At 43.6% G+C, this 17,782-nt stretch overlaps 1 protein-coding gene across 5 annotated transcripts in view; it reads right to left on the bottom strand.

Moving 5' to 3' along the window:
- DOCK3 (dedicator of cytokinesis 3) overlaps positions 1–17,782 on the bottom strand; it is a 282,465-nt gene that overhangs the window by 86,466 nt on the left and 178,217 nt on the right. For all 5 annotated transcript variants that reach the window (XM_066613546.1, XM_066613549.1, XM_066613547.1 and 2 more), the window contains 4 exons: positions 11,298–11,490; positions 9,371–9,498; positions 5,378–5,482; positions 4,174–4,272 (listed from right to left, as the gene is read on the bottom strand). In XM_066613546.1, the coding sequence (XP_066469643.1) occupies positions 4,174–4,272; positions 5,378–5,482; positions 9,371–9,498; positions 11,298–11,490 (525 nt within the window). The remainder of the gene's footprint in view (positions 1–4,173; positions 4,273–5,377; positions 5,483–9,370; positions 9,499–11,297; positions 11,491–17,782) is intronic.

The raw sequence follows: 17,782 nt of genomic DNA, 5'->3' as shown, positions 1-17,782 counted from the left end.
CCATGAGTAAGAAAGCTTGTCTTAGATCATGTTGAAGGTCAGGCAAAGGGGAATGCAAGGCCACCAGAATGGTCCCAATCTGATGAAAGCTCCAGCAAGTGTGGAGCTCAACAACTGCTCCAGAAGCCAGCCTCCTCTCCCCACCAAAAAGGATAAAAACAGAGTCTTGAGCAGGTAAGGTGGAATTTTTTTTCTTTGTTAAACTTATAAAGCTAGGTGAGTCTTGTTGGTGTGTCATTTTAAACAGTGGTGTCTCCTGTTAATAGGTTTGGGAACCACTGTTTTTTTTTTTTTTGGAAAAGGTTGTTGTCTTTTCCAGACCCCTCCCCTCCAGTGGAGCCTCATTTCCTCTCCTCATTACTCTGGGTTTTAATGTTGTTTAGATCTCCTCTATGGAGAACTTGTGCAAGGAAAGTGCCCTACAGGTAGACCACAGCTGCGATACAAGGATATCTGCAAGAGGGATCTGAAGGCCTTAGGAGTAGACCTCAACAGGTGGGAAACCCTGGCCTCTGAGCGGCACACTTGGAGGCAGGCTGTGCAGCATGGCCTTTCCCAGTTTGAAGAGATACTTGGCCAACAGTCTGAGGCTAAGAGGCAAAGAAGGAAGGCCCATAGCCAGGGAGACAGACCAGGGACAGACTGCACTTGCTCCCAGTGTGGAAGGGATTGTCACTCCCGAATCAGCCTTTCAGCCACACTAGACACTGTGCCAGAACCACCATTCAGAGCGCAATACCATAGTCTTTCGAGACTGAAGGTTGCCAACTAACAGAGGGAAGCTTTGAATCTCAATCAAGCCCGTACAAAAAAAAAAGTTGGATTTGAAACTGATTCCATCCCAAATCATACTGAACTGGTTTAAATATATGAACTTAAATTGAACTGGGCACTGGGTAGGGTCGAAAATCTTATTGATTTTTTTCTTTTGTTTTGGGGAGCGGGGATTGAGGTTTTTGCAGGCAGGTTACAGAGAGAATTCAATTGGTGGAACAGGGCTGGCCTCTCCATCTCATCTCCCCTTATTTAATTACTTATGTTAATTTAGAGCCCAATTCTATGGTCCGCACCGTGCCTCAGCGGTGCGGACCACAGTCGCAAACATGCCATAAGGTGCTGAGCCACCGCTTGGTGGGCACCTGGGTTCCACAGCTCGGTGGTCTCTGGGGAATGGGGGCATTCCGGGGAGGGGGGAGGCATTCCCGGGGGGTGTTCCCAGGGGCGGGGGAGAGGCGGGTCCACAGAGCCGAGCTCCGTAGGATCCCAGGCGCTCGAGGAGGGCTGCTCGCCTTACATGAGTGCCTTCACTTTAGCGGTGACCAAACAGCGGGAGGCTTAGGATTCGGAGGGAGCCCTTTGTGGAGCCACCAGGTCCTGCGGCTCCAGGCAGCTCAGGATTGGGCTGCCCATTATTTATAATTATTTATTTTAATTTGCTTAATGATGTCACTTCTGGTAATGACATCACTCCCAGTGGGTCCCAGACAGACTGTCATTCTAAAAAGTGTATCCCATTGCTAAAAAGTTTGAGAACCACAGGGATAGGGTTTTTAACTACTAACATGAAGTATTCTGGCCTCAACTATAAGCCATAACTATTATGCTGTTAAAAAAAAAAAAAACAGTATGTAGACTTACTCCATATGTTAATATAAATTCTTATCTAGGAACAAGAAAACTGAATCTGCTGAAATCATTCACTCAAATATTTGTGTTCCTAACACACAGATGGTTTGGAGATATGGATGCATCTTTTTAATCTGAGTTAATGTATGCATGATTCTGGATGCATGGTTTAGACCAGTGGTTCTCACACATTTACCCACTTTTTTAGAATGAGAATCTGTCAGGACCCACCAGAAGTAATGTTATGACCGGAAGTGACATCATCAAGCAGGAAAATTTTTCACAATCCTAGGCTGCAATCCTACTCACACTTACCCAGGAGTAAGCCCCATTTTCTATCATTGTTAAAAGAATATACAAAGTAGCTTGTTAAAAGTAGAGGTCTGTAATATTTCCCCAAATGCAGCCACATACCATAGTAGCATAAAAGTTAATATATTAAAAAGAAAACACTGAAATGAATGGGGACCCACCTGAAATTGGTTTGTGACCCACCTAGTGGGTCCCAACCCACAGTTTGAGAAACACTGGTTTAAATAATCAAATCAAATTAACAACTCAAAACAAATCCTTTGTTGATAAACAGAAATGATATTCCACATAGAGCACCAATCATGTTTTAATTCTGAATGCAAGCACACTTGCTAGGTGCATAGAAAAAAGACTAACATATTCACACACAAAGATCTTGCAGATCTTGCATTCAGATACTGCACATGTTTAATGTTGACAAAAAATCTCATCTGATGGCAAACACCTATGTGTCTGTGTCTCTGCTTTCTAGTTTACAAAAGTATCTATATGATAAAGTTTATAAACTCAGCTTTCAAATTATTTGTTTCTGGAGCTCTTTAAATGTCCATCTCTAATAGTGAGAGGATTGACTAAAATTCTCTGAGAAACAGAATAAAATCAAACATATTTCACCAGGAAATCCTCAGATGGCATGGCAACAGCATTAAAGCATTTCTGTGGGCAGTGCTATACAATCAATTTCAATGTTGTTGACTACAATTCTAGTCACTGCTTCTCCATACAGTTTGCGGGGGGGGGGGGATAGCTTACAAGGGATAAGTGACAAGCAGGAAGAAGGGTGTTAAACCCTTTCCTCCCCTGTTTCTTTGTCCCTGAAACATCTCTCCCAGGTATGGCTCTAGGTCAATGTTTGCAAAACTATCCAAACAGGAAATTAATCAAGTCTAAAGAAACCCAAAAGAAAAATGACTCTGCTCCTCGTCTGGTTGCCACCAGACATATGCTTAAATGAGTACACAACAGATAAATGTTGAAAATCTTCCTTAAAAGTCCACATACTGGTATATAAATCCAAAAATTTATACTATAAAATCAGCCCTGAAAACATGGGTCAACTTATACATGGGTCAATACGGTGAATGAAGCTTCTAAGAGCAGCTGCTTGGTGAGGTGGAGGTGAGATTGGGCTGAGAAGCAGGACACGGGGGGGGGGGGAGGAGCAATTATATTTACCAGTAATTTTTCTGAGGCAGCAACAGAAAGCAAACAAAAAAAGCAATCATTTTAGATTCTTCTCCAAATAGGAGAATTGTAGTCTGTATGAGGGCTGCTGCTATGGAAATGCAGCACCATACTCCTCACAAAGCCAACAACTCCCCTAAGCACCTTCATCTCCCTTCCTGTTTGGAAAGAAGATTTAATGGTTCCTTTTTTTTCTTTTTAGTTTTTTGTGGCTACTTCAGAACAATTCCTGGTAAGTTGTTTTCAAAGAATATGAAACCACCTTGGGTGCCCTTCAGAGAGAAAGGCGGAGTATTAATCTAATAAATAACTAAATAAATTTCACACATTCCAAAGTTTTACCCTCAACTTATCCAAGGGTCATGGAAAATTCCATGATTTTTGGTTCAAAACGTGCCCTTGACTTATCTGTGAGATCGATTTATAGATGGGTATGTGTGGTAGTTCCTTTCCCTGAAACATACAATACCACTGCTAGGTGGTACCAGTAGAATCAGTACAACTCTAACATTTGTGTTGGTTACTGTAATTCATTACAAAGACTTAACAGCTTTTGCTCACAATAAAAAGTGAGTGCAAGTTGTTTCCATTGTATTAAACTTTATAATGTTTTATGGATTTTTGTGAGCATATCAGAGGGAAATGCATAGTATCATTAGCAGAAGTACATCTGCATTTGGAGTATGAACTGGGGCAGCTTCTTGTCACATAACATTTATAACAAAAGCATTTCTACATGACTAAAACATTTAATTCCATGACTAAAACAAATAATCTGTGATGCCTGTGTGACTGTGTGTACTTGACTAGGAGGGCTGCAAGTTCATGTTATGATCTCCATAGGAATGCCACTGAGGACAACTTCCCTATGGCAACTCATTCCATCATAACAGTAATATGATGGAGGTGAACCATATGATGAGCACTTGCACTGGTGACAGCCAGGGGATTGCCTGCCTTGTGAAGATAATACCCATGGCAACAAAATGTACTCTAGCTTTGAGATGCAAGACGTGAAATAACATTTTGAATCTACTTTTTCTATATTACCTTTAGCTCATCTTTGCTCTGGAAATTCTCCAGTAAGTGTTGGAAATGAGTATCTGACATCTGACGAAGTAGAGACAGAAGACAGGACACATACTCTCCCTGTCAATCCCAATGAAGAATTATTTTAGCAGAATGATCATATTTCCAGTTCAAATAAAAACAAAGTTTGGGGAAGAGGAAGAGGAGTTGGGTTGGAAAATGCTCCAATGCTTATGAAAGGAAAGCACATATGTAAGGATTTTAGAGATACTCTTTATAGCTGCAGCAAATGAGAAAATACTAGAGTGCTTCTTCCATTAAATAAACAGGGAAAGAGTTCTTAACAGTGAATGCTATTTCTATAAAATATTTTAGGTTCTGGTCAAACAAGTTGCTACAATATTAAAATGGATATTGAATCAAATGCTGTGACACTGTGGCATGATGCAAGCCAATGGGCAGCCCAATCCTAACTTTTGCTGGAACAGGCAGGCCAACTGGCCTGCACAATATCTGGTGTAGGTTAGGAAGTGGCTGTGGTAAGGAGATATTTATCTCTTACCCCATGCTGCACACCAGCCACCCCTACAGGGCTACCATGGAGAAATACCTGTATTCTATCAAAAGATAGAATAGTCAAATAACTAGAAAAAGAAACTAGAAAAAGGAAACTAGAAAAGGAAAAGGGAATAACAAAAGGCAAATAACTAGAAAAGGAAAAAAAATTGCCTTCAGTGTCTTTATGAAGGCAGGGGCAGCTATGGTTGATCCTCCCAGTGGGCGGGAGGAATTTGGAGCAGCCCAGAAATACCCCCAATTCATCCCACTCCCCATGGCTCTAGGGAGGCCATGACTTGGCCACAATTGCTCAGTGTTTGCGGTAGCAGCCAGGATGCACTCTATGGTATCTTGTGTTTTGCAACTGCTATAGACTGTCTGCTGTGCCACTGGAACACGTTCCAGTGGAGCAGCAGGCCCATAAGACTGAACTGCAAATAAATGAGAAGCATCTTTGCTGCTGTGTTCAACTTTACCCCCAAAATGTAAAGCAGTTGTTCTCAGCTTTAAAGGAGATACAGTTCATGCAGGAAAGATGAGAGTAAGGTGAAACTGGTAATGAAGGGTTGGGGGAAAGGAGAAAGTTAGATAAGCAGGAAATAGAACCTGATTGTTAGTTACTAACAGTGATTTCAGCTGTGCACTGTGGGCAACGCTGCCCTCTTACCGCCTCCTGAGATTGCGATTTACTCATGATAGTAAGCAGGGTCTGTAAGAGTACATCCAGGAGGCTCTCCACCATCATCTCTACCTCCTCAATCACATCTGTCTCCTATAGTAAGTAGTTAGAATATAGACACTAAGCACCTATAGAATTGAAACATGAAGCTAAACATGTTTTACACATACTTCAGTAACAGCTTGATCAGAGAAATCAATGCTGAACTGCTAAATACAGGATTTAGGGACAGAGATAAGAATAGCTCAGTAATTTCTTCACATATATACAGTTAAACCTCCCATAAGGTGGGGAATGTTACCAGAAAGCCGAGAGCTGAGTGAAACAGCACTATAGGTGACATAATTAAAGTGGAATTGGTCCCATATTACCCAAAGTGCATTGCTCCCAGAGGCCAAAACAACTATCTATCCTGCCAGGCCAAAGAGCCCTGTAACAAATCAGTGCTAAAAAAAGCAGTGTTATGGAAGGTATTGCTGTACATGACTCATGGTAGGCACCAATAATCATCCATTCTTGAACTCAGAGACATCCACCAGGAATATGATGTTCTTAGTAGTGGCATAACCCTGTTGAATGCCCTCTCCATTGGTATTTGTCTAGCCTCTAACTAAGCCTGCTTAAAACCTGGCAACTGGTTAAAACTTGGCGTGTCTGTTGGGGGGTTAGAATTATCATTATAGTGGGGTTACTAGGACAAGCTTCAATTTGAATTTTTGATGTAATATAGCTTTTTCATTGTAATTTATTGCTATGCAGCCAAACTGAAGCAGGTTCAGAGGACAGCAACGAGGATGATCAGGGGGCCGGAGGACAAGCCCTATGAGGAACGATTGAGGGAACTTGGCATGTTCAGCCTGGAGAAGAGAAGGCTGAGAGGGGATATGATAGCTGTCTTCAAATACCTAAAGGGCTGTCATATGGAAGAAGGGAATAATTTATTCTCAGTTGTCTCTGAAAGTAGAACTAGAACCAATGGGTACAAACTGCAAGAAAGGAGATTTCAATTAGACATCAGGAAAAAATTCTTAATGGTCAGGGCAGTTCGGCAGTGGAACAGATTGCCGAGAGAGGTGGCGGAGGTCACTAGAGATATTCAAGCAGAGGCTCGACAAGCACCTGTTGGAGATGCTATAAGAGAATTTCCTGCCTAAGGCAGACGGTTGGACTAGATGACCTATTAGGTCCCTTCCAACTCTATGATTCTATTTTATTCTGTTTTCTGTAAGCCAACCTGAGTTGCTTCTGTGGCATGAAAGCAAGGTATAAATAAAATAAAATATTCCAGATAACTTCTAAAGCTGTAGTCAGTTTGTAGGTGCAATAAGGACTCTGCTGTTTTTCAGAAAGGCATATTCTATAAAAAATGGTTAATTCCATAGACCCAGATCCTATGCATATTAGAACCTAACACGGAAAAATTATGCTGCTATGAACAATTGAACATTAAATATTTATCACCATCATATTCTGTAGTCAGATTTGCCTCCCCTATAGAAACATGTACATATGCAATTCCATGGCTGGAAATGTGCACCAGTGTATTCTAACAACCCATTTTTGCCTGGCCCACAGGGGTACACATTTGATCCCTGTTGTGTATATGCAGCATTAGGCAGAAATGGTTTAAGGCCACTACTATACTGTATGTGCATAGCCCTTATTTGTAATCAAGATATGATTGAGAGCTGATGCGGCATAGTGGCTAAGAGCTGCAAATCAGGGCTTCTACTATTCAAATCTTGCCTTCATCACGAACTCATTATGTGCCCTTGAGGAAGCCATTCCCTCTCAGCCTTACTTTCCCAGATACAATAAGCGATAATACTTAATTTAATTATACTTAAATTAAGTATACTTTATACTTAAGTATACTTGGCAGTATACTTAATTTAATAATTAAGTATTAAGATAATACTATTTAAGGCCCAATTCTAGCCTCCTGCTGAAAAGGGGTGTGCTGTATCCATTGGGAAGGGAAAATCAGGAAGCTTGGAGTTGAAAGGGGAATTATTTCCCCATACCTCTATGTAAGCATCCTGTTCCACAATGGGTCATCTCAGGCCTGCACCAGCTCTGCAACTGATGCAAGTCTGAGGAGAAAAAAGGAGCAGGGAGTCTCAAAAATGAGGGGATGGGATCAGGCGTGCACCATCACCACTCCCTCCTGCAGCCTCTCCAACCCCTATTCCTTCCCCCTCCCCAGCCACCCTCCATCACTGCCACTGCCTTACCTGCTCCAGCAAGTGTGGCAGGAACTGGCGACACTTGGGAAGCGCTGACTTCTCTTGCAGCAACACTCCCCAGATGGCTGCCAACAGAGCACTCCGTGGACTGTTGGCAGTAATTTTGCAATACAAGTGTGTTCCGCTGTTGCAACATTCTCTTGCTGGCAGACCAATCCTGGACAGGATCAAACTGACCACCCTATACAGGTCTACTCAGAAGTAACTCCTATTATGTTCAATGGGACTTATTCCCAGGAAAGTGTGTAAAGAAGTGGTTCTCAAACTTTGAGTAAGATTTACTCCTTCAGTAAGTCTTTGCGGGGGAGGGCAAGGGCAGGCAAGCGATCCCCAGGATTGCGTCCCTAAGGGGGGCAAAGGGGGGGTGCTTTCACTTACTTGCACTCAGTGAAGGCTGCTGGAAGCTGCAGGAGGTGCGGGGAGCCCAGCACAGCCCTCTGCAGGGCTCCCGAGGCTTGGAATCTTGTAACTGAGCTATTGCAATGCACCTCCTGCAAATAAGAAGTACTTTGTGATTGTTTACTTGTTTACAAAGCCCTTATCTCAGATCTAAAGTTACTTCCAGTTTTCAGGGAAACTTTGTGATTGCTCTATTTCAAGATTCCAAGCCTTGGAGAGCCCAGCAGAGAGTTGTGTTGGGCTGCCCACACCTCAGGGAAAACAGGAAGAAATCTATCTCTTTAGATCGGAGATAAGGGCTTTGTAAACAGGCTGATTTGCTCAGAGGGGGCTGTGAGCCTCCAGGACCCTGAGGGCCAGCACTGCCTCTCCCGAAAGTAAAAAAGCCCCTTGGCAGCAATAGTGCTGTGATCTCTGTAGCAATGTTACTGCCATTGGAGCAGGGTTGCTCCCCTTAAGGGGGAATGCCCTGGTTCCAGTTCTTCTGGTGGGTCGTGACCCACCGGTTTGGGAACCATTGCCATAAAGCAGGGGTTTTCAGACTGGGGCATTACAACGCCCCAGCCTGAGGGCCCTGGCCTCTTTGCCCTTAAGGGGTGGGGGCAGCCAGGAGACAGGAACGAGGCAGTGGCGCGATCCCCAGGATTGTGCCTCAGACTTTCAAAGTGAAAGTGAGGTGATCATGCCCTATCTCCGCTAAACCGGAAGCGGAGCGCAATCACTCCACTTTCACTTCTGACAGGGCTGCAGGGACTGGTGTGCACTCACCAGTCCCTGCAGCAGTGTCCTGGGGGTACTGGGAGCCTGTGCGAGCCTCTGCAGGGCTCCCCAGGTCAGCAGCAGTGAAAGTGGAGTGATCGCGCTCCACTTCCGGTTTTGCGGAGACAGAGTGCGATCACGCACTTTCACTGTTGCTGACCTGGGGAGCCCTGCAGGTCCTCCTGCAGAGCTCCCCGCACCCCCAGGACACTGCTGCAGGGACTGATGAGTACATCCCAATCCCTGCAGCCCCCCTGAGCAATGCAAACCTGGGGATCGCGTCGCTGCCTTTCCCCAGCCCTCACAAGGACTTATTGCATGTTTCAAACTCCCAGAGAGTTTGAAAACCACAGGCTTAAAGGGCTGTTGGAAAAATAACATTGATCATGCCTGTAAAATGCCTTGTCCATTCATAACGATCTGTACGAATGCTAAGTATTATTATTAAATTCAAACTCTAAGGGTCAAGATATACCTGTGGCAAGTTTGTCACCAAAAGTTTTGCTCTGGGACAATGTGTACATAAGACAGGTTGAGTTTTCAGGAGTAGAACATATAGATAAGACATTTAGTTTACCAAGGAGCTAGTTTTGATGATGGAGAAGATACTGCTGAGAATTCCAGAACAGATAAGCAATTCTTTTTGCTGTCTCAAGTGAAGATGAATATGATGAAGAACCACAGGTAACAAGATACGTCGGGATTCTAAAAGTGCAAACCCAGAAATTAAACGTTATTTGATGAGATACATTTCGTATTAATTATTGGTATAAGCACCCTTTCGTGCAGCCTATTGGTGCAAGCATCTATTCAAAAGCAAACTCAAGAGCTAGTATTAACAACAAAGAGCGATACAATAAATTTCACTTATGGTCAAATCCTATGAGCTACGTATGACAACGGAGCAAAGCAGCAGCAGCAGCAGCACTGTGCTGCTGTGAGCTCCAGACCATGCAGAGCAAGTACATTGGCAGTGGAGGCATTTTGTTGGAGAGCAGGAAGTATTTTGGGGTGGGTTGGGGGGGACAGCAGATGTGGATTTGGGAGGAGGGGGTGGATTGAGGCAGTAGCAACTTTTATCAGGACACTTTCCCCTCTACTTTGACCAGTCTGTCCCCTGTTTTCGGAAAATGAGAAGTGGATAAAAATTATGATCTGCAGTATTTCTAAGGTGCGGGGAGGCCTGCAGATGAGTCTGCAGGCTCCCCACACCCTCTGGAGGGCAAGAGCAACCCCCGGTAAGTGTTAAACAAGCCTTTTTTCCCCGGGCTCCAGTGCAATTGTGGGAGTACTGGCACTGCTGTCAATACTGCCCAGTCCCTGAAGGGGCAGCAATCAGGCTTCCCTGGCTGGGGTGTCATGATGACCAGTTTGGGAAGCCCTAGAATAAAGATGAAGACAGGATGAAGACAGGATAGGACAAGCTCCCCATACACAGTTCAGTAGCTGACATGCTGTCTTATACCAATATATTTTGCTAAGAAAAACCTTTTTCTTAATAGCTTGATTTTTAGACACCCCCCTCCAATCTAATCCAGCATAGTCTGAACATTAATGAATAGACTGAACACTAATCAGTATTTACTTTAATAGAACATAAAAAGCAGTAGAGAATGTACTCTTTACAAAACATTCAGAACTAATGCATAGAATTAAAGACCACCTAAACTAGGCTTCTGCAACTTGTAACTATAACAGCCCAATCCCCCGCCATAGAATGCAGCCATGTCAAGATGGCCTGCACTGCATGCTATGGTGAGGGTGGCAATTTAGGAGGCTTGGAGGAGAGGGAAAAATTTTATTTTACCCCTTTGTAAGCCTCCAGATCACCAATAGGTCTCCTTGAATCTATGCCAGCTCTTTAGCTGGTGCAAGTCCAAGGAGACAAAGGGAAAATGCCAAATGCTATAGGAAGGGATAGCATTTGGTGAACGTTGCCTGCACTGAGTGCAACCTGGTCCCATCTCTGTCATACCCCCAGCCCTCTCCCCATTCTGCCCTCTCCTGCTGACACCTGCCCCACTGTCATCCACTGGACCTCTGTGGCCTTTCTGGTGGTGGACCAGAAGTGCGCAGCTTCACATGCTCCTGGAAGGCCATTTACGACTACTGTAAATCATGTCACACCACTGCAACTAGTCCTGTCACTGCAAATTGTGTCCTGCTACTAGTTCCAGCAGCAGTGATGGGGGATAGGGGCCATAACATTTCTCACTATGTAATGTGTTTTTATAAATTTCTATTATGCTATATAAGGATAAAGTGTGAAGATTTTCTTATATTGGTGGATTTAAATGAAACAAATCAGCAACAAAAACAGTTTTTAAAAAAGGTGTTTATTAATTTGATTTTTTTCTTTTTATTTTACATCTTGATTCTATTTTATTATAGATCATGTTTAATAAGTGTTTTATTACAATTGTTTTATCATTTGATGTTGGTAGTCTGCTTGAACATCATCCAATGCGGAGGGAGGAAATAAACCATTGCAAATGCTGCCTTACCTGAGAAAGAAAATAGGCGACTGTCCACAGTACGTGCTATAGACTGTAGTTTAACAACATCCATAGATTGTCCAATGTGTACTGTACTGGGCATGCTTCCAAGAGTTCCCCGCACAAATTCTGCTACTTCTTGTACTGTGAACATTTGCAATAGCTCATCAAAAATAGCAGGGAAGGAGTTCAACAGAGCAGCCTACAAAGAACAAGAAAAAAATATGAGACCTTTATGAGTAATGTTGGTGTAACGAATGCAAAACATCATAGGACTGTGGGAAACACACATGTGAGTGCACGCACATAGACAGACACACACAAAATGATGCTGTAAGTCTGGAAAAAAAACATGAAATCCAAATTTATATCACCCTGCTGTCTGTAGACATATCTGACACATGAAATCATTCCTTCTTCTGATAGCCTTCTCATACTGATGCATAGTAATATGAGTATAGCATCCCCCACAAAGGTAGAAGAAACATATAGGTTAAATTTTCCAGTATGGAAATACAAAAACAGAAGACTGGAAGATTCTTCCACCTATTTTTCTTTGATATCAGAATGCATATTATTAAACACAGGCAGCCCAATCCTAATCTGCACTGGTGCAGCTGGGCCGAGTTATCTACACCGGAGTTTCTCAACCAATGGTACTTGTGTCACTGATGGTATTTGAGGTGGTATCTGGTGGTACCCATGGGACCCCCAGACCTCCACAGCCTGGCAGCAAGACCAGCAATGCAACACAACAAGCAGCAGTTGGAGGCTTGACTTGATGGGCAGAGCTCCAGCATGTGATTTTTGTGTGCTCAAAAAAGCCCTCCTGTCTGCCCTAAGCCTCTTACCAGTGTTTGTTGCCTATGGCCTCCCAATCCAGAAGTAACTGTGATGACATCTGGTAGTAGTTCCAACAGGTGGAACAGGTAGCAGTTCCAACCCCTGCTAAATGGGTAAGAGGCACCCTTTCAAGTGGGTGCTCCTCTTTTTAGCAGGGGGAGAGTAACTAAACCACCTCACCCCAGCAGTGTCTTTTGTAGTGGCTGTCTGCTGGTGTTCTTTTGCATCTTTTTAGATTGTGAGCCCTTTTGGGACAGGGAGCCTTTAGTTATTTGATTTTTTAATCTGTAAACCGCTTTGTGAACTTTAGTTGAAAAGCGGTATATAAATACTGTTAATATTAATATTAATAATAATATTAATAATAATAATAATGTAAAGTGGTACAGGAGGACAAATATTGAGAAACACTGGCCTACACCATATCCAGTGCAAGTTAGAAGCAGGCTGAAGGTCTCCTCGAGGTTAGAGGATATGCAGCACAAAGGAGCATGATTACCTGTAGTATGATCCTATCTATTCACAGATTTTGCAATGTTTAAAAAAAAGTCAAACTCAAAAGAAATGTGCACGATACCGCTGTTGTATTACCTTCAGCTTTCTTTGATCTCTCCAAAAGACAAAGATGCAATGGCAAGGGAATCACATTTATTTATTTATGGTGGCAAGCTTTAATTGATCAAAATAATAGACTAATCAACTTAAACTTTTAAAATTAGCCTGCAGAATAATCAACTGATTCATCAACTGATCAGCAAGGAAGGAAGTGAAGACCATACTTACTTATTTTTGAGATTATTACTGTTGTAACAGGAAATGAAAAAGAAGATTTCTTACTCTATTCACTGTGTTTTCCAGAGAGCATTCCAGAATCTCTTTCCTCTCCTGGGACAGAAGACAGTGTTCTAACAACCTATTCTACCACTTTGGGGGAGTGGCTACCTCACCCTCTTAGAGCCAAATCCTGAGCTCTTAGTGCCAGTCCACCGCCAGTGCTGAGTGTCACAAACGTATTATAAGGTACGTCTGCTACCATCAGCGCCCGTCCAACTCTGGTGCTAACTCAGTGCTGGTGGACCGCTGCTGCCCTGTTGTTTCGCAGTTGCTCAAATCACTGGGCAGCGCAGAGGTAGATGGGGGCATGAGGGGAGAAGGCAGTCCAGGGTGGGGGGGAGGTGGGCAAAGAGCAGGGAGAGGGCAGAGTGGAGCAGTGCTGGCGGAAGGAGTGGGGAGGAGGGAGGGAGACCAGAGGAGCTTTGCTCTTCCAGATCCAGAGCCTCCGTGTCAGGCTGAGGAGGCTGCTGGCGACTGCCCTGTTTAGCGTAGGATGCTGTGGCAGCCGTTTCAGCACCACAACAATCCTGGCGAAACGGGTAGCTCTGGATTGGGCTGCCTGTCTGCATTGGAAGAAGCGACCCCTCACTCCATCACTGTACTATGACTGGGACAAGAATGTGACATGAACCATCACATGCCAAGAACTGGAACCACAACCTGAACAAGAAGTTTGAGAAAAGAGCAGAAAAGGAGGGGTGAAACAATGAAAGCCCCCCACACCCCGATCATCTACCTCCCACATATATGTCAAAGGCAGTTCCCACCATCCACTTCTGGTTCCATGGATGAAGAAACAGCGGCAGGTGGGATGCCCTTTGGAAGATGCAGAGAACAGAAATTCATGGTATAAAAGTTTCCTTTCCCGTGTCTCCTGGAGGGTGACAACCCTGGGGATTTGGAAAAGCCATGCCATCCCAGGGCAGGCGTCCACTGGGACCTAAAAAAGATACTGAAAATGAACCCACTATAATTCTACTAAAGGCTGAATCAGAAGAGAAAAAAAAACTTGTCTGTTGTATATTGATGTACAAAAGTGTGCCCAGATGATCATACTTGCCACTCTGCAAACTTTCTATAAAGAGGAACTGGTGTGGAAGACCACAAAGGTGGCAGCTCTCAAGAAATGAGCAGTAACACATGACAGTAACTTCCTGACCAATGTGTAGGTCAGTCTCAGGAGGTTCTGCAGCCAGAGATTCTTGTAGTGGCCACTTTCTTATCCAATTATCTATCATGAAAGGATACAAAAGTACCTCTGACTTCAAAAGACAGTTGTTCTATTATAAATAAAAGCATAAAGCCCTAGGTGTGTCTAAGGGACTCTTCGCTCACAACAGGAGAGGAAACTGAACGCTTTCCACATGCGCTGCCTCTGACACATTCTCGGCATCACCTGGCAGGACAAAGTTCCAGTCCTGGAACGTGCTGGAATCCCTAGCATGTATGCACTGCTGAAACAGAGACACCTGCGTTGGCTCGGTCATGTTGTGAGAATGGATGATGGCCGGATCCCAAAGGATCTCCTCTATGGAGAACTCATGCAAGGAAAGCGCCCTACAGGTAGACCACAGCTGTGATACAAGGACATCTGCAAGAGGGATCTGAAGGCTTTAGGAGTGGACCTCAACAAGTGGGAAACCCTGGCCTCTGAGCGGGCCGCTTGGAGGCAGGCTGTGCAGCATGGCCTTTCCCAGTTTGAAGAGACACTTGGCCAACAGTCTGAGGCTAAGAGGCAAGGCCCATATCCAGGGAGACAGACCAGGGACAGGCTGCACTTGCTCCCAGTGTGGAAGGGACTGTCACTCCCGAATTGGCCTTTTCAGCCACACTAGACGCTGTTCCAGAACCACCTTTCAGAGCGCGATACCATAGTCAATCGAGACTGAAGGTTGCCAACAGCCATTTCTACTATATATGTGTAGCACTAATGTCAAACCTTAGAAAAATTTCCTGAGATCTGTGGAAAAACAAGTTGCCCTTCGGAATAAAGGAGGGATCATTTCTCAACAACACATTAACATTGGGATGAATGCAAAGCTGTGGATCAGATGACAATGCCTGCAACTCAGATATCCACTGAGCCGAAATAATGGTGACCAGGCAAATTACTCAAAATGTAAGCATTTTTAATGTTTTTGGCTAATGGTTCAAAGGGAGCACCAATGAAGGCAGAAAGAACTCAATTCAAATTCCAAGGAGAAAACTATGAACAGTTGGAGGCCTGAACACAGATTCCTCCCTCAGAAACCTGTGGACAAATGCATACTGATGGAACCTGAATCCTGAACACCCAAAATGCTTTCTAGTGCAACTACTTGTCTCTTAAAGTGCTTGTAGTCAGATCTTTTTTGAGGTCGGCTTGGAGGAATTCCAATATACCACTAATCTTACTGCTACTTGGAGACCCTTGGACTCCACACACCAAGAAATATACTCGCCAAGCGAAGTTGTAGACTTTTTTGCTGGAACTTTCTAGAGGATCAAAGAGATAAGATCATCTCTTCAGAAATATCTTTCAAGTGGAGCTAATTTGCTTCCATGTTCTGGGCAAGGATGAAATACTGGTACCTATACCAGTCACTGTCACCATGAAAGTTTCCTCCTCATTTGACGTATTTATCAAGTCCAAGAACTTTGGCCATTTTGGCCACTATGGCATCACCAGGATGATTTCTGCTGCCTTTTATCTTATCTGTTGAAGCAGTCCTGGAATCAGGTATATAGTTGACCTCTTGGCCAACATGCTCCTGTGGCCTCTGTACAATGTTGCCTGGTCATGAGCCTGTCAACTTGAGAATTTTCTAAGATGGCTAAGAGATCCACCACTGTAAGGCTGAAACAATCCACAACCTATTAGAAGATGGGTGGTAGACGTGTCCAGATTACCTGCCCAATCCTCTGCCACACTGAAGCACACAACCTTGCCATGGATCGAGCTGCAGGTTTGATCAGGAGGCTTGTGCGAGGTAAGGAAAAGCTTACCTGTGTTGGCCCCCAATGGCCTATAGGTCTCTATGCCCCAAAGGAGAGTGATAGTTGCTGTTGCTCCCTTGTTTGGCTTATTTGACAAGCAAATGGCATCTTCCCTGAATTGGTGGGCGGGAGGGGGGGAAGGATACCAAGTCCTATTAGCCCTTTTGAGGGAAAAATGCCCAAATTTGGAGTCAGGTTTTTTTTTTGACCCTCTTAATGATTCTGAAACAATTTCTATTCTTATGTGCTCAGTGCCTACCTGGACAATGACAGAAAAGGAAGAGAGGAAAAAAGAAAAAAACAAATAGGAAAAATCTCAAGACCAAAAGCAAACAATTTTTCACAAGTCTCTGAAAAACCTGCTGAAGTGCCACAAGGTAAAACAAATCTGGCAGGGCAGGATAGTCCTCTCCAGTGGTGTAGCTAGTGAGGGGCAGGGGGTGGTCTGCCCTAGGTACCAACCTTAGGGAGGGGTAACACCACAAGTGACCAAAATCGCTAAAATTGCGGTGGTTAGGAGTAAAACCATCATGCTATATACCACTGGATGCGGAATTTACAGCTGAATGGAATAAGAAAAACCAGAGTGAAATATCTCCTTTCTAACAAAAGTTATGGCCGAAAACCAGAAAACTAAAAATGCATGGAGCCCTCTGGAAAGAGAAACTGATCCATATCACGTGTTTACTCATGGGTAGGCAAACATGCCTTACTCCATTGGAAAGGGGAGTTTGAGAGGAATCCAATGACACCAGAATGGTCCCAATCCGATAAATGCAGCCCCCCCAAAACACCTGAGAAGTAAGTCCTTCCCTCCAAGTTGACAAATGTATTGAGCCCTATGGAAAACAAAACTAAACATTTACTCGCAAGTAAGCAAACATGACTTGACTTGTGGTCAGGCCAGGCAAAGGGGATTGCAGGGCCACAAGAATGGTCCTGAACTGATGAATGTGGAGCTCAACAAGTGCTCCAGAAGGCAGCCCCCTCCCCCCCAAAAAAAGAATAAAAGAGGCTTGAGCTGTTAAGGTGAATTTTTTCTATTTTAGACTTGCAAAGTTAGGTGGTCCTGATAGTGATATGGTTTAAATATAAGAACTTAAATGGTACTGGGCACTCGGTAGGGATGAAAATCTCACTGATTTATTTGGTGGGGAGGGTGTTATTGCAGGCAGACTACAGAGAAAATTCACTTGATGGAACAGGGCTTGCTTCCCCTTATTTAATTATTTGTTTTTCTTTAATTTAATTATTTATATTTATTCTAATTTGTTTGATGATGTCACTTCAAGCCATAACATCACATGAAAAATTAATTAATTATGTTGTATGAGGTGACAAAAATTTATGGGCCCTGGGTGTCAAATGACCTAGCTATGCCACTGGCCCTCTCTCTGGAGATGGTGAGAGAAGTTGCTAGAACCCTGCCTACTGCTACAGGAGGAGAAGCTAACCCAATGTTCTGAAATGCCTTCCAGGAAACACAGAAGAATAATGCATTAGAGATGACTTTTCCTTTCAAGAACAAGTGGTAACTTTTTACTAAATTGTAAGCTGTTTCAAAAAGAAAATGATGTTAAAGTGCCCATTATACTTTTACTGAAATGTAATTAATCATTGAAGGTACAGGGTTCATCAACAAACAGCCCAATCCTATGCATGTCTACAAAAAAGTAAGTACCACTGGAGTAAATGGGGCTTATTCCTAGGTAAGTATGGATAGGATTGCACCATCATAATTATTCAGTTGGCAGCCCTAATATTGCTTAATTTTTCTCCAGCTATTCCTAAGGAGCTCAGAACTGTGTCTTTTATAGTACCACAACCCATCCTGCAAAGGT

Source organism: Tiliqua scincoides, chromosome 2 (assembly GCF_035046505.1).
Source record: "Tiliqua scincoides isolate rTilSci1 chromosome 2, rTilSci1.hap2, whole genome shotgun sequence".
Lineage (NCBI taxonomy): Eukaryota > Metazoa > Chordata > Lepidosauria > Squamata > Scincidae > Tiliqua > Tiliqua scincoides.
Note: the sequence above shows the minus strand (reverse complement) of the source record. Positions and strands in the feature narration are given on the sequence as shown.